The sequence below is a fragment of the Saimiri boliviensis genome, chromosome 10 (assembly GCF_048565385.1).
Source record: "Saimiri boliviensis isolate mSaiBol1 chromosome 10, mSaiBol1.pri, whole genome shotgun sequence".
Taxonomy (NCBI): Eukaryota; Metazoa; Chordata; class Mammalia; order Primates; family Cebidae; genus Saimiri; species Saimiri boliviensis.
The window spans coordinates 90,328,941-90,354,609 of record NC_133458.1 but is presented as its reverse complement, the minus strand read 5'-3'; the positions used below and the strand labels follow the sequence as shown (position 1 = coordinate 90,354,609).

Here is a 25,669-nt window from a genome sequence, read left to right as displayed (position 1 = left end):
AAGTTTTGACAAAAGTAATAGGCATTTTTAGTTATTTAAATAAATTAAGGAAACATTGCAAAAAACATTTATACAGTAAAAAAGTAAATAATTTGAGGAAAAATAAACTGTATTATTACATTTAAATAAACATGAAAAAGATATACTTGGATGATGGTTTTAATTTCTCCAACAGTCTTCATGAAGGTTTTGTAGCTGATGGCAATGGAGCTTTTCCTTTCCGCTTACCAGCCTTTTCCATTTTTATCTGTAAATTTAACATATTTATTGATATAATAACTTGTAAACCATTCTAAAGAAAAAAAACCTGCATAAAACTCATTCAGATTCATGTCACAGCCATTCCACACAGTTATTAAACTGCCAAATACTAAAGCCAAAATCTCTTAAAGGGACATAATTACATATTTTTAAATGGGTTGATTTTAATTTTACAGAAGCATTTTAATTAAAGTAACATATGAATATTGCTTTAGAGAAAAAAAATTAATTTCAATTGCCACTAACATTAAAAGTGCTGGCTGGACGCAGTGGCTCACGCTTATAATCCCAGCACTTTGGGAGGCCATGGTGGGCAGATCACAAGGTCAAGAGAGCGAGACCAGCCTGGCCAACATGGTGAAACCCCATCTCTACTAAAAATACAAAAATTAGCTGAGCGTGGTGGCACGTGCCTGTAGTCCCAGCTACTCGGAAGGCTAAGACAGGAGAATAGCTTGATCCCAGGAGGCGCAAGTTGCAGTGAGCCAAGATCGCGCCACTGCACTCCAGCCTGGCAAGAGAGCAAGACTCCATCTCAAAAAAAAAAAAATTAATTAAAAGTGCTTAAAATGCCTAAACTTACATCCAGCCTATGCACATTCACTACAGAGTTACAAAATGTACCTAATCCAGCTGGATTCTCTCTGGAACGTGGACTGCCTTAAGGATAGTTTCCTGTTAATCCTGGTTTCTATATTCCTGGTTACCTTCCTGAAGGTCTTGTCCTCCTCTATTATAGTTAAAGCAAAAAAGCAGCACACATACCCTAAGCAATGGCCTTCTAACTTTTTAGACATAAAGAGACATTTTCCGTGGGATTAAAGACCCCAGAGAACACAAAGCCTACCTGCCTCTTACTCACCACCACTCATATTCACACACACCAATTTCCAGAGGCAACCCCACTGCCTTACCCCTGCAAGAGAAGGGGAGAGGAGGTCAAGGTCCATGGTAGAAGAAGGCAGGGCCTCCAAACTTCTGAAGTGATAGGAATAATATCAAGAAACCGGCTGGGCGCGGTGGCTCAAGCCTGTAATCCCAGCACTTTGGGAGGCCGAGGCGGGTGGATCACGAGGTCCAGAGATCGAGACCATCCTGGTCAACATGGTGAAACCCCGTCTCTACTAAAAAAAAAAATACAAAAAAATTAGCTGGGCATGGTGGCGCGTGCCTGTAATCCCAGCTACACAGGAGGCTGAGGCAGGAGAATTGCCTGAGCCCAGGAGGCGGAGGTTGCGGTGAGCCAAGATCGCGCCATTGCACTCCAGCCTGGGTAATAAGAGCGAAACTCCGTCTCAAAAAAAAAAAAAGAAACCAAGAGAGGCCGGGGGGCGTGGTGGCTTACACCTGTAATCCCAGCACTTTGGGAATCCCAAAGTGAAGCTGAGGTGGGTAGATCACAAGGTCAGGAGATCGAGACCATCCTGGCTAACACGGTGAAACCCCATCTCTTCTAAAAATACAAAAAATTAGCCAGGCATGGTGGCACTTGCCTGTAGTCTCAGCTACTGAGGAGGCTCACCTCTCACCGGGAGGCGGAGGATGCAGTGAGCCAAGATGGTGCCATTGCACACCAGCCTGGACAACAGAGTGAGAATCCATATCAAAAAAGAAAATGAAAAAGAAATGAGGCAAAACCAGTCTATCCAATCCCATCAAACTACAAGTAAAAAAAGTTCCCAACCATAAAACCAGATTAATGTAACCTCTGTCTCCTCCACATTTATTCCCTGTCTCTCCTCTTTGAGTTGGGTTGGGAACCTCAGACACCATACACTCATACCATTCTTGCAAACTGTATCAAACAACAGGTCATCTGAAGGACCCCCAAAAATACCCTATTCTAGAGCAAAAGTTACAGGTTTTGATGTCAAATAGAAAAGAATTTGAGTCCTACTTCTGCCATTTATTAAGCATTTGGGGCAAGTTATTTAACAGTTTTACATCTGTAAAAAAATGTCATAGTAATAGGTACCCCTCGGAGTTGTTCTAAAGTTATAAATAGTATATATAAAGATCTAGGCACTTAAGCACTCAATAAATGTGAGACCCTTTTCCTTGCTCATTTAAAGTCAAGTGTTAGATTTGTAGGAATGTAAGTTTTTAAGAAGCAAAGATGCTAAAATACAAACAAAAGCCAAAGCAGTGTTTTGACATTTGAAATAACACTTAGCAAATACATCCCTCTACCAATCTACCATCTAGAGTCTTTTTTTTTTTTCTTTTTGAGACAGTCTCTGTCACCCAAGCTGGAATGCAGTGGCCCAATCTCAGCTCACTGCAACTCCACCTCCCAGGTTCAAGTGATTCTGCTGCCTCAGTCTCCCAGTAGCTGGGATTACAGGTGTGCACCACCATACCCAACTAATTTTTATATTTTTAGTAGAGACAGGGTTTCACTATGTTGGCCAGGCTGTCCTTGAACTCTTGACCTCAAGTGATCTGCCCACCTCCATCTCCCGAAGTGCTGGGATTACAGGCATGAACAACTACACCCAGAAAACCATCTAGAGTCTTAAGAAAAAAGATACATCCTCATCTTCTTTTTTGTTTGTTTGTTTGTTAAATTTTCTGATAGGAATACAGTGCCTTGCACCTAGTAGACCTTTGATACTTGTTTCCTTAATAAAATTCTCCTTTCTTGGGGAAAAGAGATCAAGAGTCATCTACAGCAGGAGAAAATAACTTAAACTGATAATATAAAAGCAACTTTTCAATAGTATCTAAAAGCGGCTGGTAAAATATGTGACCACAAAAGCCTCACTTATCAAAGTCGACTTACACTAATCATAGATTCTTCCCAGCCAGATGTTATTAGCAAAGAAGACAAGCAAAAACCAGATACATATGGCATTGCTCTTGCAAGAGGCTCTGAACTATCAGACACACAGCTTCCTAATCATCCAAATGGTTTTGCAGTAAAAGACAAGTACTAATAGCATGTATGGTACATGTCACCTCAGAAAAAGTTATTTAGTTTATTTAGTTATTTATTTAGTTTAGTTCTTAGTTTTTATACTCCATTAGTCACACATGGTAGAGAGTTTATAAGCTATATCTCATAAATCTATAAATCACAGAGGCTGCAAAGTTATAAACTACAGCTCATAAATCCATAAATTCTAGGTTTATTCATATTAAGCAATCTCACCCCTGCTCCCCGAAACAAAACGTTGATCTGTCACCCAGACTGGAATGCAGTGGTATGATCTCGGCTCACTGCAACCTCACCTCCCGGGTGCAAGCAATTCTTCTGCCTCAGCCTTCTAAGTAGCTGGGATTACAGGTGCACGCCGCCACTCCCAGCTAAATTTTCTTTCTTTTCTTTTTTTTTTTTTTTTTTTTTTGGATTTTTAGTAAAGACGGGGTTTCACCATTTTGACCAGCCTGGTCTCCAACTCCCGAACTCATGATCAACCCACCTTGTCCTCCCAAAGTGCTGAGTCACCGCACCTGGCCTATAATAAGCATTCTTGGTTGGATGTGGTGGCTCACAACTGTAATCTCAGCACTTTGGGAGGCCGAGGCAGCCAGATCATCTGAGGTCGGGAGTTCAAGACCATCCTGACCAACATGGAGAAACTCTATCTGTACTAAAAATAGAAAATTAGCTAGGTGTGGTGGCGCATGCCTGTAATCCTAGCTACTTGGGAGGCTGAGGCAGGAGAATCACTTGAACCGGGGAGGTGGAGGTTGCAGAGAGCTGAGATCGCGCCGTTGCACTCCAGCCTGGGCAACAAGAGTGAAACTCAGTCTCAAAAAATAAATAAATAAAGATGCAATCTTACAGGACTGGTATATCCTTTAAAACATTCACAAATAGAATTCCTCTCCTTATCTTCTCACAAGCAAACACCACTGGCATGTTTTCAAGGCGGCCAAAACTCCAGTCTTCTGGAGAAGGGATGGAAGGAATTCTAGAACCTAGTTTCTCATAAGCCTGTGAGGAAAAACCAAAACTTGGCTGTGAGTGTGTATGTTCCAAAAATGAAGACCGATTTGATTATAAGTTTATAACCTTGATGCTGGCCTTTCCTTCCATCACTGTGACCATTTCATCTCCCTCACTGACATCCTACCACACCTCTTTCCCCTTGCTGTGGTCTGAATGTTTTTGTCCCCGGAAAATTCATGTTGAAATCCTAACCCCCAGTGTAGTGGTATGAGGAGATGGGGCCTGTGGGCAGTGATTAGATCATGGGGGCAGAGCTCTCATGAATGGGATAAGTGCCTTATAAAAGAAGCCTCAAGACCCATCATGTTCCTTTCACCATATGAGGACACAGCAAGAAGAGGCTATCTGCAGACCAGGAAGTGGGCCTTCACAAGACACCAAATCTGCCAGCACCTTGATCTTTTTTTTTTTTTGAGACGGAGTTTCGCTCTCGTTACCCAGACTGGAGTGCAATGGCGTGATCCCGGCTCACCGCAACCTTCACCTCCTGGGTTCAGGCAATTCTCCTGCCTCTGCCTCCTGAGTAGCTGGGATTACAGGCACGAGCCACCACGCCCAGCTAATTTTTTGTATTTTTAGTAGAGACGGGGTTTCACCATGTTGACCAGGATGGTCTCGATCTCTCGACCTCGTGATCCACCCGTCTCGGCCTCCCAAAGTGCTGGGATTACAGGCTTGAGCCACCGTGCCCGGCTGCACCTTGATCTTAGACTTCCTAGTCTCTGAAACTGTGAGCACTAAATGTCTGTTGTTTATAAAGCCACCCAGCTTTATGGTATTTTGTTATAGCAGTCCAAACAGACTTAAGACCTCTCCCCTTCGACTTCAAAATTCTTAAGCTACTCTGTCTCTAATTTACTTCCTGAATTTTCTTAATGTTCAACTTTTCCACACTTTCAGTTACTCAACAAGCTCTTGTCTAAGAGTTGAAGAGGCTACAACAAAAAGTGGCAGGAGTATCTTTACTTTTGTGGAGTTTATTACCTGGCTGGAGAGATAATGACACCCACAAAACAACTCTAAAGAAAGTACTTGCAGCCATATAGCTGAAATACTATTCCCATACCTCATTAAGCCAACATTCTTTCATCTAGTAAAACATAAAAACAAAATAAAACTCTCAAATATGAACATGGCCATGAAACATACCAAAAGTATAAGAAGTTGACAGGTACGAAAGTATCAATTACATTTGTGTTAACTTTTTTCAATTTTCTGCAAATTCATAATTCATTAAAAACTTATTACATACAAAGCACTCACTGTGCTAGGTGCTAGGGAAAACACAAGAGTGAATAAAACACTATGCTTATCTCCAAGACATTTACACACTGGTGAACTGAGTCACCATTACTTAAAGCAGTGAGCACATTAAGACTACACTTGTTGAGTCCCAGAAACTGTTAAAATATGTTTATGTTTAATGTTCCATTTCTTAAAGAATATTGAGTACTTTTTTTTTTTTTTTTTTTTTTGAGACGGAGTTTCGCTCTTGTTACCCAGGCTGGAGTGCAATGGCGCGATCTCGGCTCACCGCAACCTCCGCCTCCTGGGTTCACGCAATTCTCCTGCCTCAGCCTCCTGAGTAGCTGGGATTACAGGCACGTGCCACCATGCCCAGCTAATTTTTTTGTATTTTTAGTAGAGACGGGGTTTCACTATGTTGACCAGGATGATCTCGATCTCTTGACCTCGTGATCCACCCGCCTCGGTCTCCCAAAGTGCTGGGATTACAGGCCTGAGCCACCGCGCCCGGCCCATTACTTTTTTTTTTTTTTAATAGATGGAGTTTCAATGTCACCCAGGCCGGAGTGCAGTGGCGCGATCTCTGCTCACTGCAACCTCCGCCTCCTGGGTTCAAGCAATTCTCCTGCCTCAGCCTCCCAAATAGCTGAGATTACAGGCGTGTGCCACCATGCCAAGCTAATTTTTGTTTTTTTCTTAGTAGAGATAGGGTCTCTCCATGTTGGCTAGGCTGGTCCTGAACTCATGATCTCAGGTGATCTGCCCACCTTGGCCTCCCGAAGTCCTGGGATTATAGGTGTGAGCTGCTGCCCCCAGATACATATTGTGTAATTTTAATGAGTCTGGATACACCTAAAAGCCTCTAAGATGAATAAATAATACATATTAAGAATTAAACTGGCATGGTGGCTCACGCCTGTAATCCCAGCACTTTGGGAGGCTGAAGCAGACAGATCACGAGGTCAAGAGATGCAGACCATCCTGGCCAATGGTGAAACCGTCTTTACTAAAAATACAAAAATTAGCCAGGCATGGCCGCGCGCACCTTAGTCCCAGCTACTCGGGAGGCTGAGGCAGGAGAATCTCTTGAACCTGGGAGGCAAAGTTTGCAGTGAGCCAAGACTGCACCACTGCACAAAAAAAAAAAAAAAGAATTCAAAATATACTCAATGTTTATTTGACAAATATTTTTAAATAAAAAATAAAGGTGGCCGGGCGCGGTGGCTCAAGCCTGTAATCCCAGCACTTTGGGAGGCCGAGACGGGTGGATCACGAGGTCAAGAGATCGAGACCATCCTAGTCAACATGGTGAAACCCCGTCTCTACTAAAAATACTAAAAAAATTAGCTGGGCATGGTGGCGTGTGCCTGTAATCCCAGCTACTCAGGAGGCTGAGGCAGGAGAATTGCCTGAACCCAGGAGGCGGAGGTTGCGGTGAGCCGAGATCGCGCCATTGCACTCCAGCCTGGGCAACAAGAGCGAAACTCCGTCTCAAAAAAAAAAATAAATAAAATAAAAATAAAAAAAAAATAAAGGTATATGTATAAAAAAAGAAATTTGAGATACATATAATTTGTAAGTCTGCTGATGTTGATGTTTATTACTGACTATTTTGGTTGTGTATTTATCCAATGTTTATAACCTTCATAAATCAACCAGTGTATTAAATACCATGTTATTCACCAGTCCTGTTTCTATTCAAATTATTCTAATAAGCCTCAAGGCCTAACACCAACTGTAAGTAAAGATTTTATAAATTATTTTCAAGGATGTTCCACATTCAATATATGATCGTTCTAGTGCTTTTGCTACAAGTAAATGCTTAATGCAAGTGGATTTCCTCAAAAACCTACCCTTTCCTGGTATCGTCTTTCAAAGAAAGCCATATCATCCTCTTCAGGTCTCCTTATCGAAGAAACTTGACTACTTGTACCTACTAATGAGGAAAAAAAAAGTCTAAGTAACATATTTGCATCATTACATATTCCCCTGAAATAAAAGAAAGAAAAATTTTCTCCTGCCAAGTGATTATGGTTTATTTTTCAAACCAGAAATGGCCTAGATGAATAATTGGTCCTACTACCTAATTCTCTTTCAGAGAGAATGGCATCACAGGACAAAAGTGTTTTTCACAGCAAACATTCTCCAAATATTCCACCATTCATATTAAATAGCACCATATAGCTATTCTGTATAAGACTATGCTTAGTCTTGTCCAACTACTTTTCACATTGTATAACTAGAAATCCATGTTACACTTTGAGACAATGCATAAAAGTAATTATTGAGGCTTGGTATAGGCAGCCATAGTGATGATAGTACCTGCCTCAAAATGTTTCAGAATTTAACTATTTTAGCCATTTTTCATGGTACTCACTTCATAAAACTGATCAAGCACTAAATTATATGCTGAAAGGAATTTTTTAAATTGCTTCAGTAGGAAAAAATCTAGTTTTCTTGGTAGGTACCCCAAGAGCCTAATTTCATAGAAAAGTTCACTTTCATTGAGGGTGAATGTCTTCATTGGGTCCCTTCAATTCCAAAACAGAATAGCAACGTGAACACTTGTTCTTCTAGTTTGTAAAGCATATGAATTCACCCTCAATCAGCAACATGGAAACATGTAACTCCAGAGAATCACCACAGAGTACAACAACAGACTGTCGACTATCTTTGACAAGTCTTATTGAGAAGAGTAAGAAGGGATGCTTAGAATGTGTGTTATCTACCTATTCCTCTGGAAACTCTAGGTCTATCTCTGGATCATATCAAACCATTTGAGCCAAGCCTCTCCCAGACTCATCTTCACTGAGTTGCATTATAATGGTATATTGCCATTTATGTAGTAAAATGGTGTATCACAACTCATCAAAGGTGACTATCAGGCTGGGCACAGTGATTCACACCTGCAGTCACAGCACCTGAGGAGGCAGAGGCAGGTGGATTGCTTGAGCTCAGGTGTTTTGAGACCAGCCTGGACAATATGGCAAAACTCTGTCTCTACAAAAAATTCAAAATTTAGCTGGGCATGGTGGTACAATCCTGTAGTCCCAGCTACTCAGGAGGCTAAGGTAGGAGGATCACTTGAGTCAAGGAGGTGGAGGTTGCAGTGAGCCAAGATCACACCCCTACACTCCAGCCTGGGTAACAGAGCAAGACTGTCTCAAAAAAAAAAAGGAAAAGGTGACTATCAGAAATAAGCAACCATTTGCTGTATTTGCTGAAAAAAAGCTTTCACTTTGGCCACTCATCACTCAGGGTCACTACAGACTTCAAATCCAGCATGCCCGGCCTGGAGCAGTGACATAGCTGTAATCCCAGTGCTTTGGGAAGCTGAGGCAGGAGGACAGCTTGAGGCCAGGAGTTTGAGACCAGCCTAGTCAACATAGCAAGACTCTGCCTCTGCAAGAAAAAAATTTTTAATTACCCAGGTGTGGTGGTACACCTATACTCCGAGCTACATACTCCTGCTGAGGCAGGAAGATCACTTGAGCCCAGAAGTTCAAGGTTACAGTGAGCCATGATCACACCACTGCACACCAGCTTGGGCAACAGAACAAAAAGTTGTCTCAAAAAAAAAAAAAAAAAAAAAAAAAATCCAGCATTGGTGTAACATTCATTAGCACTGAGAAACTCAGGTTTCCCCCTGTCTAATAATAAAAAAAAAAAAAAACATTTAATTGACTGCACCTTCCTCTCTGCCTTGGCTGCCACTAACCTCAGTCAAAACTGAAATTTAAACAAAGCAATTACATCAACCTGGAAAGCTGCCACAATTGTGCCCTCTTCTTGGCTTCTGTCTTCTATATATATTTTATCATTATATACTGAGTCGTATGTTGCAAGCAGGCTTAAAATTCCTTGTGAGGAATGTCTAGGTGTGTGAAAATACAGATAAATCAAAGAAAATTCTCATTTTAAAATATTGTAAAATACTAAATTTTAAATACCTAATAAGTCATACAAATTCATTCTTCTTGTTTTCAATAAGGGAAATATAGCATACTGGTGATTAAAAATGAATTCTTCTTGCTCTTAATTTATAAATGATAAAAACCTGCTAACCTACGGTTATCACTGGATTATGCCTCTTTGGGAAAACCCAAAGGCGATTAGTCCATGAGAGGGCTCTCTTATTCAAACACCAGAGCAACGGCATGTATCAGAACAAGGTTTAAAACTTTAGAGTATTATCAGAATCCTCAAAATTCTCAGAGTTAGCTATTTTTCCCAATACAAAATGAAGTTGCTTGCTTTTTCTCGTTGTGCGGCTAACATAAAAGAAAGTAAAATGATAGATTAATTTGAAGTTAAAGTATCGTAATAATGGAAAAAAGAAGCCTCGAAAACAAATCAAAGCTCTATATTCTAATTGACTACATCCAAAATTAGTTCTAAATTAATTTCATTACCATCTGTTAATGTTTCTGGAGAAGAACTAGATGATGCTTGAAATGCTTTTAGGAATGGATGGTCTACCGCCATAGTGGGAGATTCTAAAAATTCCACTGAAGGTGCACCTGTGCAAACAATACATAGAAAATAAAAATTAAACATTTACAAGGATACAAACAAGTTATTACTCTTTTTTTTTTTTTTTTTTAAAGATGAGGTTTCACCATGATGGCCAGGCTGGTCTTGAACTCCTGAGCTTAGGTGATCCACCCACCTCAGCCTCCCAAAGTGCTAGGATTACAGGCGTGAGCCACCATGCCCAGCCACAAGTTATTACTTCTAATGTAAAATAAATTGGAATCTCAGCACAATCAATAGAAATTCCCCCTATAAAAAAATTTTTAGACAGGGTGCAATGGCTCGTGCCTATAATCCCAACACTTTGGAAAGCCAGAGCAAGAGGTTCACTTGAAGCCAGGAGTTCAAGACCAGTCTTGGCAACATAGGGAGACCTCATCTCTAAAACAACAACAACAACAAAAATTAGCTGGGCATGGTGGCAAGTGCCTATAGTCCTACTTACTTGGAAGGGTAAAGCAGGAAGATTACTTGAGCCCAGGAATTTGAGGCTGCAGTGAGCTATGATCACATCACTTCACTGGATCCAGCCTGGGTAACAGAGTGAGACCCTATCTTTTCATTTAGATTTTTGTCTGACATGTAAAGGTAAATGCGTAAAGTATTCTGCACATTTCTGAGACCTTTTTCACAGAAAAAAGAATATTATGTACCTATGTTAGCATAGAAGTTCAAAACCCTAATATATAATACTTACAAAACACTGTCAAAAGCAAGACATTCATAGTAAGGTACCTCTGGCTGAAAAGGGTAGAGTAAGTGTATTTTTACTCCATTCCTTACTAGGAAACCATCTAAAAACAAAGTAAGAAAAATAAAAAGAAAGTACCTCTTCAATGAAATGAGGAAACATCCACAACTCCAAACCATACACTACAAAGACCAATTGCTGAATACACTGAGTTTTGGACTGAAAGGAAGGAAGCTGCAGAGAAAATGTGTAGCTACTCTGTCTTCTTCATAAGCCACCACCTTCCCCCAATACTCCTAACCCTGTATCACAGATGAAGGAAAGCAAGTGAACGTTTAGTCCTAATTGGGTTAGAAGTTAGCCCTATCTTAAAACAGAGACAATGTGGGACAACTGCTCTGTCTCTCCCCTCTCCTATCCCCAGTGGCTCTCATGGGGCATGTGGGAATCTGACAGAAGGTGCTCTGGTCCACACAGGTCTTTGTGCTGCCCTCTGGTGGCTGCATGTGCTACTGATCTCAAATGCTCAACTTGTATTTAATAAGTTGGTCTCTCAGCTTGATACAGCCTCCTAGCCTCATGCTTGCTCCCACTGGAGGTACAGACTCCCTCAATGCCTGTCACTTCTTCTATTGAGTCCCTCAGCTTTCAGGACCCACCTCCAGCTCTGCCCCCTGCTTATGACAGGTGGCATGGCAGGCTCACTCACAGGTTAGCTGCCTTCTCAGCACCCCTGGGAGAACTGGGAATTATGGACTCCTTCAGCATCAAAAAAGAACCAAATTCCAGCCAGAGGTTTCCTCACTCTAGATAGCCATGTGGCTAATAGATAACCATGGAGTCCCTCTGCCCCTAGGTTCCTCCATACCTGAAATCAGGATAAAAACCTCTATTATTTCCTTTCGTCACTCTCTCCTTTCTTCACCCCACCTTCTTTCATGGACCAAAAGGAAGAGGTTTTCTTTCTTTATACAATCATGTGTCACATAAGACATTTTGGTCAACAATGGGCTACATATACAATGGTGGCCCCATAAGATTATAACAGAGCTGCCCCATAAAGGTATAACATTTTATTTATTTCTTTTGAGGCTGGGTCTCTCTCTGTCCCCAGGCTAGGGCAATGGCACTATCACAGCTCACTGCAACCTCTAAATCTCAGGCTCAGGTGGGATGTAGCCCTCACCAAGTAGCTGGGACTACAGGCACACACATGATACCATACCCAGCTAATTTTTTGTATTTTTGTAGAGACAGAGTTTCGCCATGTTGCCAGGCTGGTCTCAAACTCCTGGGCTCAAGCAATCTGCCTGCCTCGGCCTCCCAAAATGCTATAAAGTGCTTAACAAATATAAGGCTCCACTATTGTTAACACATAAAAACGACAGGCTCACATTTCATATAGTATCACTTACCAATCCCACTGTCATCTAATCGCATGTAGCCTTCTGCCAGCGAGCTGAAACCAGTTAATCCTCCCATGGCTGCATAAGGAACATCCTGTCCCACTGGTTTTCCCTGAGCCAATCTTTCTTGCTTAGTTTCCACGACTGTGTCATGGGCATATGCAGGCTGACCACAAGCACAAGTGAAGCAGCTATGGAATCCAGAACACTTGGAACCTGAATCAACATGGAAAAGGAGTTAAATTCTTTTTTCTTTTTTTTTTTTTTTTTTTTGAGACTGAGTCTTGCTCTGTCACCCAGGCTGGAGTGCAATGGCACACTCTTGGCTCATCACAAGCTCCGCCTCCTGGGTTCAAGCAATTCTCCTGCCTCAGCCTCCCACATAGCTGGGACTACAGGCATACGGTACCACACTCAGCTAATTTTTGTATTTTTAGTAGAGATGGGTTTCACCATGTTTGTGAGGCTGGTCTTGAGATGAGTTTCACCATGTTTGTCAGGCTGGTCTCAAACTCCTAACCTCATGATCCGCCTGCCTCGGCCTTCCAAACTGCTAAGATTAAAGGTGTGAGCCACCACGCCCAGTCAGGAGTTAAATTCTTAAAGGTACTAACTTGTCTACCCTAAAGACCCTTAGCCTAGCTAAGGCCATTTGAATCTAGATCCTCTGGCCCCTATAACTCTTACCTCCAGTCACTGAACTGCTTCCTAGCCACTGTGCTTACTTGTAAAACATGCTGAAGCAGTAACCAGGTATGCCATAGGGAAAAAAAAACAGCCCCGCAAAAAGCAACAAGGACTAAAAGAAATTGAAGAGCCAGGTATGCAGGCCCTCTCCTCACAAACTGAATTAAAAGCAGGCATGGCAGGGACAACCCAGTGGCCACCACCAGGTGAAGAGATAATCTTCCTACAGATCAACTCCCCAAAAAAGCCACATTGGAAGACCAACCTGTAGACACAGAAAGCATGCAGTGGAATCTTCTTCAGCAATAAAAAGCAAAGAAGTATTGATATAGGCTACATGGATGAATCATGAAAACACCATGCTAAATGAAGAAGCCAGTCACAAAAGACCACATATTCTATGATTCTAGTTATATAAAATGTCCAGAATTGGCAAATTCAGAGACAAAAAGTAGATTATAGATTGCTTAGGGCTGGGGAAAGGGAAAAATATGGAATGACTCCATAATAGTGAATATGGAGTTTCTTTAGGGGGTGAGAAAAATGTTCTGAAGTATATTGTGCTGGTGGTTACACAACATACACTCTGAGGATGTATTAAAAAGCATTAAACTGCACATTTTAAACTGGTTAACTGTATGATATGTAAATTATGTCTTAACAAAGTAGTTATATAAAAAAATCAAGCCATATTGTATGGAAGCCAGAATATGCGATTAACAAAATCTTTACCCACTCACGTCTCTGACAAATATACATGGGAACAGCCAGGTGTGCTGGCTCACGTCTGTAATCCCAGCACTTTGGGGGCTGCGGTGGGCAGATCACCTGAGGTCAGGAATCTAAGACCAGCCTGGCCGACATGGCAAAACTCTACTAAAAATACAAAACTTAGCTAGGGTGGTGGTGGGTGCCTGTAATCCCAGCTACCCGGGAGGCTGAGACAGGAGAATCACTTGAACCCAGAGGCAAAGGCTGCAGTGAGCCGAGATCATGCTACTGTGTGACAAAAGCAAAACTCTGTCTCAAAAAACAAAACAAAACAAACAAAAATATATATATACATATATATGGGAACCAAGGTATATAAATAAATGAGTTTTCTCCAACTACTTCCATATTCAGCCAATGAAACATTTATTACCGCCACTGTCATTAAAAATGTTTTATTACATATTTCATCATATGATTTCAACTCAAAGTACTACAAAAACAACTGGATTAACTATCTCCTGAAGGAAACTAATGGACTGGTACCCTACCTAGTTCAATGGACGATCTAGTGCAGGTGTCCCCAAAATTTTTACACAGGGGGCCAGTTCACTGTCCCTCAGACCCTTGGAGGGCCGCCACATACTGTGCTCCTCTCACTGACCACCAATGAAAGAGGTGCCCCTTCCTGAAGTGCCGCGGGCGGTGGGGGGCTGGATAAATGGCCTCAGGGGGCCGCATGCGGCCCACAGGCCGTAGTTTGGGGATGCCTGATCTAGTGTAAAGGCATATGGGGTAGTGGTTGGAATTTGGGTACACGTATTAAGGTAAGGGTGCTATTGCATACAAAGCATTAAAATGATCATGCTATGTTAATCTATCAGCAAACCATAAAAATTTTTTGACATATAAAATGCCTTTTTAAAATCTATGAATAGAATTTAGTTGATTAAATTCCCGTGTTGAAAAATTAGAATCAGATCACATCTGGTAATTCTTTAAAATCCATTACTATTAAATTATCTAAACTACATGAGATGAGGGTTTATGATTACCACGCATACCATTAACTCTGAGTTCTTCCACAAAAATGAAATGGAGGAGTATTTATCCATTGAATTTTCCTTAGTTGCTTAATATTAATGCTACAACTGAATATTAACTCTACAACTAATACAACTGAATATTAACTCTGACCAGTACAAAGGCACATTAAATATTGTGCACATTAAATAAGGAAGACATAGAAGCATTCTGTGTTTGTGTATTAATAATAATGTAACTCACAGGCATTGCATGTAAAGCCAGGCGCAGCACTGTGCTGATCAGCAAAGTGTTTGCACCTGCAGCGAATGGGCTGGGTACCATTCAAGGGGACATAATGGTAAGCCCTGCACTGGCAGCCAGTCACTCGGCAGGGCAGATCAATGGGGCGCTGCTGGGGAATCGTCTCCAAGTCAGTTTTATGTTGTTTATACCTAAAAAGAGAGAGAGAGAAAGAAGTATAAACACAATGCAGGTATTATATAAAATTACAATTTCTATTCTATTAAAGGCAGATATGATTTTTAAATTGTTATTGCTTTATTATTCTTGTTAGTAAGGCGAAACCTCCTACATGTAGTACTTATATCAGTTATCTTGCTTTAGTCAGAGGAAATCTTCACTCTTTTAAATTTCTATTTTTAGTTACTTAAGAAGTTGTTTCACAGCAATAGAAAGAAATATCGTATAATTTCCTTAAAATACTTACCTCTACAAATTCCTTAACATGGAAGCACAACCTAAGAGTATGAAAATTTTTCTTTATAAAAGTTATTTTTATCAAAGTGTGTTATTTAAATTTATTTGCATATATTTGCTACTTAAAATATAAATATATTCAATAAACATGTATTGATGTAATTTATTTTAATATAACTTTTGACTTCAAAATAAATGATCAATATTTTTGAAAGCCAAAGCTCCTTCTTATAGTAGTAATTTTCTTAAATAGACCACTCACTTCCTTCTCATAAGGTGATATTGAGTAAAATAATACTAAATTTATTATTCTCAATATTAATCAAAGAAATGCAAATTAAAATGAGATGCCACTTTAACTTAGCAAAAAAAACAAAGTTTTTTAAAACCACATATAATACACAATGCTATCAAGAGTGTTACAAAAGAGCCAGGCGCTGGTGGCACATGGCTATAATCCCAGCACTTTGGGAGGCCGAGGCAAGTGGATCACTTGAGCTCAGGCGTTTGAGACCAACCTGGGCAACATGATGAAACCCCATCTCTACTAAAAATACAAAAATTAGCCAATTGTGGTGGCACACGCCTGTAGTCCCAGCTACTCAGGAGGCTGAGGCAGAAGAATCCCTTGAACCCGGGAGGCAGAGGCTGCAGTGGGCTGCGACAGCACCACTGCACTCCAGCCTGGGTAACAGAGGGAGACGCTGTCCAAAAAAAAGTGTTATAAAAGAACAAATTCTATTTGATAATTTAATAAAGTTTCAAGGGCCGGGCGCGGTGGCTCAAGCCTGTAATCCCAGCACTTTCGGAGGCCGAGGCGGGTGGATCACGAGGTCGAGAGATCGAGACCATCCTGGTCAACATGGTGAAACCCCGTCTCTACTAAAAATACAAAAAACTAGCTGGGCGTGGTGGCGCGTGCCTGTAATCCCAGCTACTCAGGAGGCTGAGGCAGGAGAACTGCCTGAGCCCAGGAGGCGGAGGTTGCAGTGAGCCGAGATCGCACCATTGCACTCCAGCCTGGGTAACAAGAGAGAAACTCCGTCTCAAAAAATAATAATAATAATAATAATAATAACGTTTCAAGAAATTTTAAAAGGTCTATTCTTTAAACCAGAAATTTCATTTTCAGAAAATATACCCTAAGAAAATAATTCCATATATAGAAAAAGCTTTATGCAATAAATATAATACCAATAGTATTGGCAAATAGTACTTACATCAGCTACATTACACACACACGCGCGCGCGCACACACACACACACACACACACACACACACACACACAAGAACCAGTAGGTAAATTACTAGACAACAGTTTTCAACTCTCTTAGTGAAATCTTTTTGTAAAATAAAATCTTTTACAGAACCAGAATATATAAAACAAATGCAGAATTAGTTACAGCAAGAGGAAGAACAGAACAGAGTTTCCCCTTCCCCTAACCTTCCCTTCCACCTGGTACGCCCCCAAGCCTCCCTCACAGGCCTGGGGAACACAGATAAACACCACTGGACTAGCTGGACTAGCTGGTAGGTATTAAAAATCTTGTTTTTGATCAGCACATAACAACATGGAAACATATTTCTGTGATTCTGTTATTAAAAACTGGCTCAGTATTTTATGCACATACATAATTAACAACAATTAAACAGACCATGTAAAGAAAAAGTCCTATAGATATTGTAAAAAAAAAAAAAAATTAGCAGCTGGTTTTGGGTAGCGAGCTGCTTCTATATATCCTATATAGAATATAGAATATACTCTTTGTTTCTATATATTCCCCATTTTCCTTAATAATCATGTATCACTTTTATAGTAGGGAAAAAGAGTTTAGGAAAAGATCTCACTGAGTGGATCACTACTAAATATATTAACTTCTCCATCAAAGTTGAGTTGGGTCAGCTGAGCATGGTGGCTCACAAGTGTAATCCGAGTATTTTGGAAGGCGGAGGTAGACAGATTACTTGAGCCCAGGAGTTCTAGAGCAGTCTGGGCAACAAAGCCAAACTGCATCTCTACAAAAAAATACAAAAATTAGCTGGGTATGGTGGCACACACCTGTGGTCCCAGCTACTTGGGAGGCTGAGGTAGGAGGATCACTTGAGCCCAGGAGGTCAAGGCTGCAGTGAGCCAAGATCGTGCCACTGCACTCCAGCCTGAGCGACAGAGTAAGACCCTGTCTCAAAAAAAAAAAAAAAAAAGTTGAGTTAGATCAATTTTGAGGTTCAAGTCCATGCTGTGTAAGTTATACAGAGATTAGAAAGTGGCACTAAATATGTGTAAGAATAAACTATAAAACTATCACAAACCAGCCGGGCACAGTGGCTCAAGCCTGTAATCCCAGCACTTTGGGACGCCGAGGCGGGTGGATCACGAGGTCAAGAGATCGAGACCATCCTAGTCAACATGGTGAAACCCCGTCTCTACTAAAAATACAAAAAAGTAGCTGGGCATGGTGGCACGTGCCTGTAATCCCAGCTACTCAGGAGGCTGAGGCAGGAGAATTGCCTGAACCCAGGAGACAGAGGTTGCGGTGAGCCGAGGATCGCGCCATTGCATTCCAGCCTGGGTAACAAGAGCGAAACTCTGTCTCAAAAAAAAAAAAAAAAAACTATCACAAACCTTACCAAACCCTTCTTTAATGCTGAAAGATATCAACACATCCCTCATCCTCCATTATTCCTCAGTGTTTTAGTTGGGGTTGCTAAATAACTTTACAGTCAATCTATATACAACATTACTCACCTTAGCAACTGCCTAACAAACGGGCAAACTGCAACTCTGTAAATAGGAACTATACAAAGAGTCTCTGTGAAAGAGTCCCAGAAATTGCTATCAGAATAGGGTGGTTCCTCTTGGAACAGAAAAAGTTGCTACCTGAAAACACAGAATAGGTTCAGAGACTTTTCTCTGAAGCAGCTTAGGTATTCCGAACTTTACAACTGTGAGACAGTAGCAAAATTCAAAGTACAGCATACACACAGCAAAACGCCAAATGCAGATACGGGCAACTCAGGTCAAAAACTGGAGCCTCACTTACTTCCTTTCCTTTCGGCACTTTTCTTGGAACATGACCATTAGTAATATAAAACAGTGTGTTTGTTTGTTTAAAGAAAGGTATCAACACAGCAGCTCCTTAAGGTATGAAAGGCGATTTAGTCAATTTGAGGAGAAATGTTTATACTTACAGATGGACAGCATGATCAATGTGGATCAATTCAAGCAATGCTTAAAGTAGTTCCTCCATCTGATAACCCATTCTCTACCTTCTCCAGTGATGCCACATGTGGGGAGACTCTGCTCCCCAGTCAAACTGAAAGACCCCTGGCAAAGCCACAGGACCACCAAACATTTTTACCAGTGGCAAGAGAACTGCTTACGGTGATAGACTCCATCATGAGTTCTAATAGGATATGACAGAAATTTTTTAATTATAGTTTTTAAAACCTTGGCCGGGCGTGGTGGCTCAAGCCTGTAATCCCAGCACTTTGGGAGGCCAAGGTGGGTGGATCACGAGGTCGAGAGATCGAGACCATCCTGGTCAACATGGTGAAACCCCGTCTCTACTAAAAATACAAAAAATTAGCTGGGCGTGGTGGCGCGTGCCTGTAATCCCAGCTACTCAGGAGGCTGAGGCAGGAGAATTGCCTGAACCCAGGAGGCGGAGGTTGCGGTGAGCCGAGATCGCGCCATTGCACTCCAGCCTGGGTAACAAGAGCGAAACTCCATCTCAAAAAGAAAAAAAAAAAAAACAAACAAAAAAAAACCTTTAGATAATTTTGTTTTTTAAGAGACAAAGTTTCACTCTGTCGCCCAGGCTGGAATGCAGTTGCACAATCAGAGCTCACTGCAGACTACAACTCCTGGACTCAAGTGGTCCTCCTGCCTCGGCCTCACAGAGTTCTGAGATAACAGACGTGAGCCACCATGCCCAGCTGGTAATTCCTACTCTACTGTATAAAAGACAATTGTTACATGTTTCTCAATCATCACAGTTTCCTTTGTAGAAGTAAGATATGCTTAGCTTTTTATTTTCTAATTATCAGAAAACGTAGCAATAAAATATCTTACCTATGTGTACAAAAACACAGTGTCTCTGGGCCCACAAGTTTACAATCCATCCCAGTTGGTGACCGCCAGCTCACAAATAATCTGTTCTGTAGGCGCAGAGGTAAAACTTTTCTTTTGTATTCTTCATATTCTTCAGGAGTAAAAAGTTTCCCTCCATCATCCTCACCAACAATTCTACAACAAAAAAATATATTTCTCTTAAACTTTGAGTATTTATTTTCCAGGCAAGCAATAACCAGGCCACTGCAAATATTAAATAAGTTTGTAAGCTTTTATTCTGTACATCTGTCCTTTCTTACAGGGGTGGCAGGCCACATCTCCGAAACAACTGTTTCGGCACTGAATGAGTAGTTAAGTTAAACATTAAAAGCTGATAGAGCCAGTGTCCTTATCCAAAAGCTGGAATGTAATAAAAGCCCACCAAGAGTTTTGCCTAGGCCTTTTCTGGGCCTTGAAGCATAACAAGATAACAAAGGAATTCTTAAAGGACCCGTTTAGGACTAACAAGTTTATTGGGGGTCTGAAGAAACTCCCCAGACCTCCACAAACAAGTTCATTGTCGGTCTGAAGGAACTCCCCAGATGTCCATGATTTAGCAGGAGACAAGATAAGGGTAATCAACCCAGCACCTGGACCCATTTAGATTAAGTAAATTTACCGAGGCTCCAGAGAAAGGTCTTCAGGACTCAGGTTTTAGATACAGACTACTAAAGACGTAAGTTAATCACTTACGTCTTTAGACATAAGTGATTTTAGATACAGATTACTAAAGATTTTAGATATAGACTACTCAGATATATATTTTAAATATATAATTACTCAGATTTTAGATATAGATTACTAAAGACAAGTTAATCACTTATGTATTTAGTAATCTATATTACTAAAGTTGAATTGGGTCAACTTATGTTAATCACTTATGTCTTTAGACAAATGCACACTTACATGTAAACATATAGCATAGGAGGTATATAAACTCTGGAAAACTTTGTAATTTTGAGTTGGTCTGGTGATATCTTTCAGGCCTTCTCCCTATACCTAGTTACAGAAATAAACTCCCTTCTTTCTCAGTTCATCTGCATCGAATTATTGGGCCGAGAGAAGACGCAGCCCGACCCTCTGTTTGATCTGGAATCGCACGTGCCTCAGCCATGACCCTCGTGGTGGCTGAGAAAAGAAATCTTTCTCCCCTATGCTTTCTATATGGGATGATTATAAATAGGAAAGACAGTGAATTCATAACATGACTTTACTGATCCAGGTTTATCAACAGAGAATTACCACATATTCATCTCAGTTTTTCCTCTGATACTGAAGCAAAGATGCTCATTCTTCTCATTAAAAGTAGAGGTTTAACTGCTAAAAATTCTAACATTTTCCTGCTTTAAAAATGTATCCAAAAAGAAATACAAAAAAGTATCAAAGCAGAAGCCACCATGACTAATTTTCCTACCTGTCTCCAAACCCTGGCCAGGAGTTTAAACTAATGTGGAACCTACATACACGCTTGGTTCAACACAAGCTCAAACCACAGCTGTGTGTTAGGTATTCAGATTTATCATTGTTTAACTTCAGAAGAAAGAACCCAAAATTTTATGTGAAAACATTAAGCCCTCATTATTTCTATGAAAAGAAAGTAAGAGTTGGCCTCCCTGGAGGAAAAGAAAGCACGATTAAAAGAAGTTTTTCAAAACTGAAGACATTTCTCCCTGGAAATACTCCCCTTGAAAAGTCACAAAAAGTGTTGTTTGTAGAATGCTATATACTTTTTTGTACAATACGTGCTTTTTTCCGTACTTTGAAGCCTTTAGCCAAGGTAGAAAATAAAAACCATTGCTCTACCTGCTTGCCACTAAAACAAAAAAAAGAAAAACCAATTTATAAGCTATAAAATAATCACAACCATCTTCCTTACATAAACAATCTAGATACATAATAGTAAAAAAATAAAAAATAAAAAAAAAACACAAAGAGCATTTAATTCTGAGATAAATTTTGGGCTATTTCACTTTCTTTTTTTTTTGAGATGGAGTCTTGCTCTGTGGCTCAATCTCAGCTCACTGCAACCTCCGCCTCCCGGATTCAAGTGATTCACCTGCCTCAGCCTCCTGCATAGCTAGCCCCACAGGTGCACACCACCATGCCCAGCTAATTTTTGTATTTTTAGTAGAGAGGGGGTTTCACCATGTTGACCAGGATGGTCTCGATCTCTTGACCTCATGATCCACCGGCCTCGGCCTCCCAAAGTGCTGGGATTACAGGCGTGAGCCACTGAGCCCAGCCATTTCACTTTCTTGTAGCTATCAAGAATACCAACAGGTATTAAGATCTTATGATAGATGCAGATCTTTAAAAGGTCTTTTAAAAGTTAGATGTCATTGGTATTTAAGTTCTAAACCAGTGCAACTCCAATTTTATTGTACTTACAGAATCACCAGGGGATCTTGTACAAATGCAGACTAAGACTCACAGCGCAGTGGCTCACGCTTGTAATCCCAGCACTTTGGGAGGTTGAAGCAGGCGGATCACTTGAGGTCAGGAGTTCAAGACCAGCCTGACCAATATGGCAAAACCCGTCTCTATCAATAAGACAAAATTTCGCTGGGCGTGGTGGTAGGTGCCTAATCCCAACTACTCCAGAGACTGAGGCACTGAGAATTGCTTGAACTGCGGAAGCAGAGGTTACAGTGAGCTAAGATGGCACCACTGCACTCCAGCCTACGCAGCAGAACGAGACTCCACATAAAAAAAAAAAAAAAAAAAGATACACACATACACACACACACGTATACACACACACATACAAGATAAGGCCAGGTATGGTGGCTCACACCTGTAATCCCAGCACTTTGGGAGGCTGAGGTGGAAGGACTGCTTAAGGACAGGATCTTAAGATGAGCCCGGGCATCATAGTGAGACCCCATCTCTACAAAAAATTTAAAAATTAGCCGAGTGTGGTGATACATGCCTGTAGCCCCAATTAGGAGGCTGAGGTGAGTGAGTCACTTCAGCTCAGGAAGTCAAGGTTGCCCTCAGCCATTACGGGCGCCACTGCACTCCAGCATGGGTGACAGAGTGAGGCTCTGTCTGAAAATAATAAATAATAACAGGTCTAGAGTGGGCCCGTGATTCCGCTTTTCTAACAAGCTCCCAGGTGATGCCAGGACACTGGTCAGTGCCTCCCATACTGTGAGTAACAAGGCCATATGCTTTCCCTCTCAACTGACTCCCACCAAAGTACCTAGGCAAGACCAAATGGAGGAAAACTCTTAGGAAGGAAAGTTTGTTTCCTTCTAAACTCGTATTCTGACTCATCTTCCCACCCCACCTTCCCAGTCCACCCTTTCATATCTAGGCACTCAAGTTCTGTTTTCCCCACTTTTCCAAAATTCTGATGTCAGTAAAGGACCTGATAATCTCTTTCAGAGGGAAGTGTTTCCAGTTATTTATGCTTGCAAAAATAATTTCCCAGCTGGGTGCGGTGGCTCAAACCTGTAATCCCAACACTTGGGGCAGAGGCGGGCAGACAGCTTGAGCCTAGGAGTTCAAGACCAGCCTGGGCAATATGGTGAAATCCCGTGTCTACAGAAAATACAAAAGGTAGCTGGGCGTCATGGCACGCGACTGGAGTCCCAGCTACTCGGGAGGCTGAAGCAGGAGAGTCACTTCAACCTGGGAGAAGGAGATTGCGATAAGCCGAGATGGCGCCACTGCACTCCAGCCTGGGCAACAGAGTCAGACCCTGTGTCGATAAAATAAATAAATACATAATTTCCCACGAGGTCTGCCCCTAACATGTTTGGGGCTAGACGAGAGTCAACTGGAGGCCCACAATTCACTATCTATACACAAATTGTCAGTCAACACCAGCTCCGGCAACTTCCTCCCAGGGAAAAGCTCCGGAGAACTGGAGGCTCACGGAGCCGGCTCTGCTACAAGGGAAGACGGGATGGTGGCTGTTTTGACCCTGAACCAGGCCTGGGATCTGACCTCATCAAGTTCCTAGGCCTTCTTCTTCTGGCTTAGAATCTCCAGGCAGTTCTAAGGGTTACCCAAAACTACACCAACGGGGCAGTCAGAGTCGGGGAGCGCAGTCAGCTGGTGGTTCATCTGCACACACACCTCAGGATCCGGGCTGCCCACGATCCCACAGAGAAGGCCCTGTCTCTCGCTCCAGCGTCCCGGGCAAAGCCTGGAGCTTCTCCCCTCTGCTTGTACACACACATCCTCCCGCCAAAACTCCGCGTCCTCTGCCGGTCTTCCCCAGGACTTCCCATGCGCCCTGGTTCGCGACCACAAAAACCCCAGGAAGCGGAAAAGGAGCGCGTCACCGCAGGTGCACCAGCCTTGGTCAGGACCCGGGACAATGAACCGTGTCCTCAGGCCAAAGGAGCAGCTAGGTTTCCAGTTTCGAAGGAACGCCAAACACCAGTCGGTGCCTTTCTCCTAAAACCAGCACCTGGGGGTAGGGAGCGCGTTCAGAAGTTCACGGTTGGCCCTAATACTGGGCTAACGCGTAGGTCTTCAATGGCCATTTAAAAAACAGCTGGACGTCTGCATCAATCTAGAGTTAGTCATCCTTCTTGGAAGGGAAGAGAGGCACCTCTTAAATGGCTTCGGAAGACTGATCCCTGCATAGAACTGCGTGACCCTACAATATTTAATTAGGGAAAGGCTAATCTGGAATTCATCTAGGCCTCCCCAAACACCCCATGCACAGATTCCGAGAACCCCCGCGGACGCCCGCCCGGCTCCTGCCCGCGCCCCCAGCCCCAGGGTCCCGGCCCCTCCGAGAGGCGGAAGGCCGGCCCGGAGCCACAGCCTCACCTCCGGTACTCCAGGTACTCGTCCACCGCCGCCGCGCCGCCGGGAGGCAAGGTCAGCCGCTCCATGGCCGGCGGGGAAGCCAAAGGCGCCGATCCTACGCGCCGGCGAACAGCGAAGCCCGACCCAGCCCCGCCTCTCCCGGCGCCGCGCCCCCTCCCGCCCGCCTCCCGATTGGCCCGGCCTGAAGCCCGAGGACGCCGCGCGCCGCTACCGCGCAGGACGCGCGCCCCTGCCTGGCCGTGGGGCGCCCTGCACCCGAACGCATGTCTCCAGCGCAGCCCCGCGCCGCTTGGAGTGCAGTTTGCCGCCCTCCGCGACCCTTGCCCCTGTTCCCCTCTCCGTTTCCCTGGACCTGCGAGTCTTCTTGTAAATTACCAAGTGAGGAGGGAGTGCAGTGCCTTGCGTTTTATAGGCGCATAGAAAATGGCTTATTTCCTTGTACAGCTCTTTTCGCTTAATCCATCTCTTGAAATATAACTGGTTTTGAGAGGGTTCTGCTTTAGTTTGAGGCCCGCCTCTCCTTAACTGTTTCCAGTATTGGCATTTTTTAAAACTGTGATGTAAATCAGTAATCCTGGGTGTCTCGTTCACTTTGGGGGATGCTAAAGCAACAGTGTTCTTCAAAGGAACCGAATCACTTATTTAAAGAGAACCAAGTAAAAACAATTTAGATACTTTTTTTTTTTTTAACGTTTGGAAACACTCTACCAAATACATTTAGAAGCTGAATTACCATGCGATTGGTAATTTGGCCATAATTTGACTTAGCACATTGTGGAAAAGAAGTAGGAAATCCTGTCTCTACAGAAAATTTAAAAATACAGGAAGAGTCATAAACTCTGAAGCTCCCAGGGGATCCGCTTCAGCGCCCTCTGTAAATTATCTAGGAGGGAGAATCTGCAAACCGTAAGAAAAATAATTAAACTTCAGCACAGGATTTTATTTTCAAAGTACGTTTCTACGTATTTCAGGTCCAGAAAACATTATGTAAACAAATTGTTTGGGTGCCACCTCCTCCCTTCTCGGTGCTCTTTCAACATCTCCCACCCTCTCCCCAGAGTCTTCCTCCTGTTCAGAGGCGTTCTTGACAATCAGATAAATGAGTGATCCTGAAATCGGATCCACTTTTTAGGAGACAGATCTCAGTTTAGTAACTCTCCTATCACACCTGCAGTTTGCTGCTGCCCATTTTACCTTTTTTTTCTCCCCCCACCCCCACGGATTCCTGCTCTGTCACCCAGGCTGGTGTGCAGTGGCTCCATCTCGACCCACTGCAACCTCTGCCTCCTGGGTTCAAGCAATTCTCTTGCCTCAGCCTCCTGAGTAGTTGGGAATACAGGCACAAACCACCATGCCTGGCTTTTTTTTTTTTTTTTTTTTGTATTTTTAGTAGAAATGTACTTTCACCATGTTGGCCAGGCTGGTCTCAAACTTCTGACCTTGTGATATGCCCGCCTCGACCTCCCAAAGTGCTGGGATTACAGGCATGAGCTACCGTGCCCAACCCCATTTTGCCTCTTTATGAGAGCCTAGTCTT

At 42.4% G+C, this 25,669-nt stretch overlaps 1 protein-coding gene across 6 annotated transcripts; it reads right to left on the bottom strand.

Annotated features, from left to right (window-relative positions):
• Window positions 1–146: 146 nt before the first annotated feature.
• Window positions 147–24,247, bottom strand: FAM221A (family with sequence similarity 221 member A). 6 transcript variants are annotated; one of them, XM_074379617.1, is made up of 9 exons: window positions 24,133–24,247; window positions 19,306–19,479; window positions 14,777–14,967; window positions 12,101–12,307; window positions 9,874–9,981; window positions 7,315–7,397; window positions 4,050–4,201; window positions 1,109–1,177; window positions 147–247 (listed from the first exon to the last, which is right to left on the bottom strand). In XM_074379617.1, the coding sequence occupies exons 1-8, from the start codon at window positions 24,195–24,197 to the stop codon at window positions 1,120–1,122; spliced, it is 1,038 nt and encodes a 345-aa protein (XP_074235718.1). In that variant the 5' UTR covers window positions 24,198–24,247; the 3' UTR covers window positions 147–247; window positions 1,109–1,119. The 6 variants fall into 6 exon arrangements, 5 of the variants coding, with proteins under 5 accessions (XP_074235718.1, XP_074235717.1, XP_010343982.1 ...); XR_012512175.1 differs by lacking the exon at window positions 4,050–4,201; XM_074379616.1 differs by having other exon boundaries at window positions 147–1,177.
• Window positions 24,248–25,669: the final 1,422 nt, after the last annotated feature.

Bases quoted from the DNA above. Each gene is read 5' to 3' on its own strand.
- FAM221A (XM_074379616.1), bottom strand. From the start codon at position 24,197: ATGGAGCGGCTGACCTTGCCTCCCGGCGGCGCGGCGGCGGTGGACGAG. The intron at 14,968-19,305 runs GTAAGATATTTT...CTCTCTTTTTAG, and splicing joins CTGTGTTTTTGTACACATAG to GTATAAACAACATAAAACTG. The intron at 4,202-7,314 runs GTAGGTTTTTGA...TTTTCCTCACAG, and splicing joins AAAGACGATACCAGGAAAGG to GCTTATGAGAAACTAGGTTC.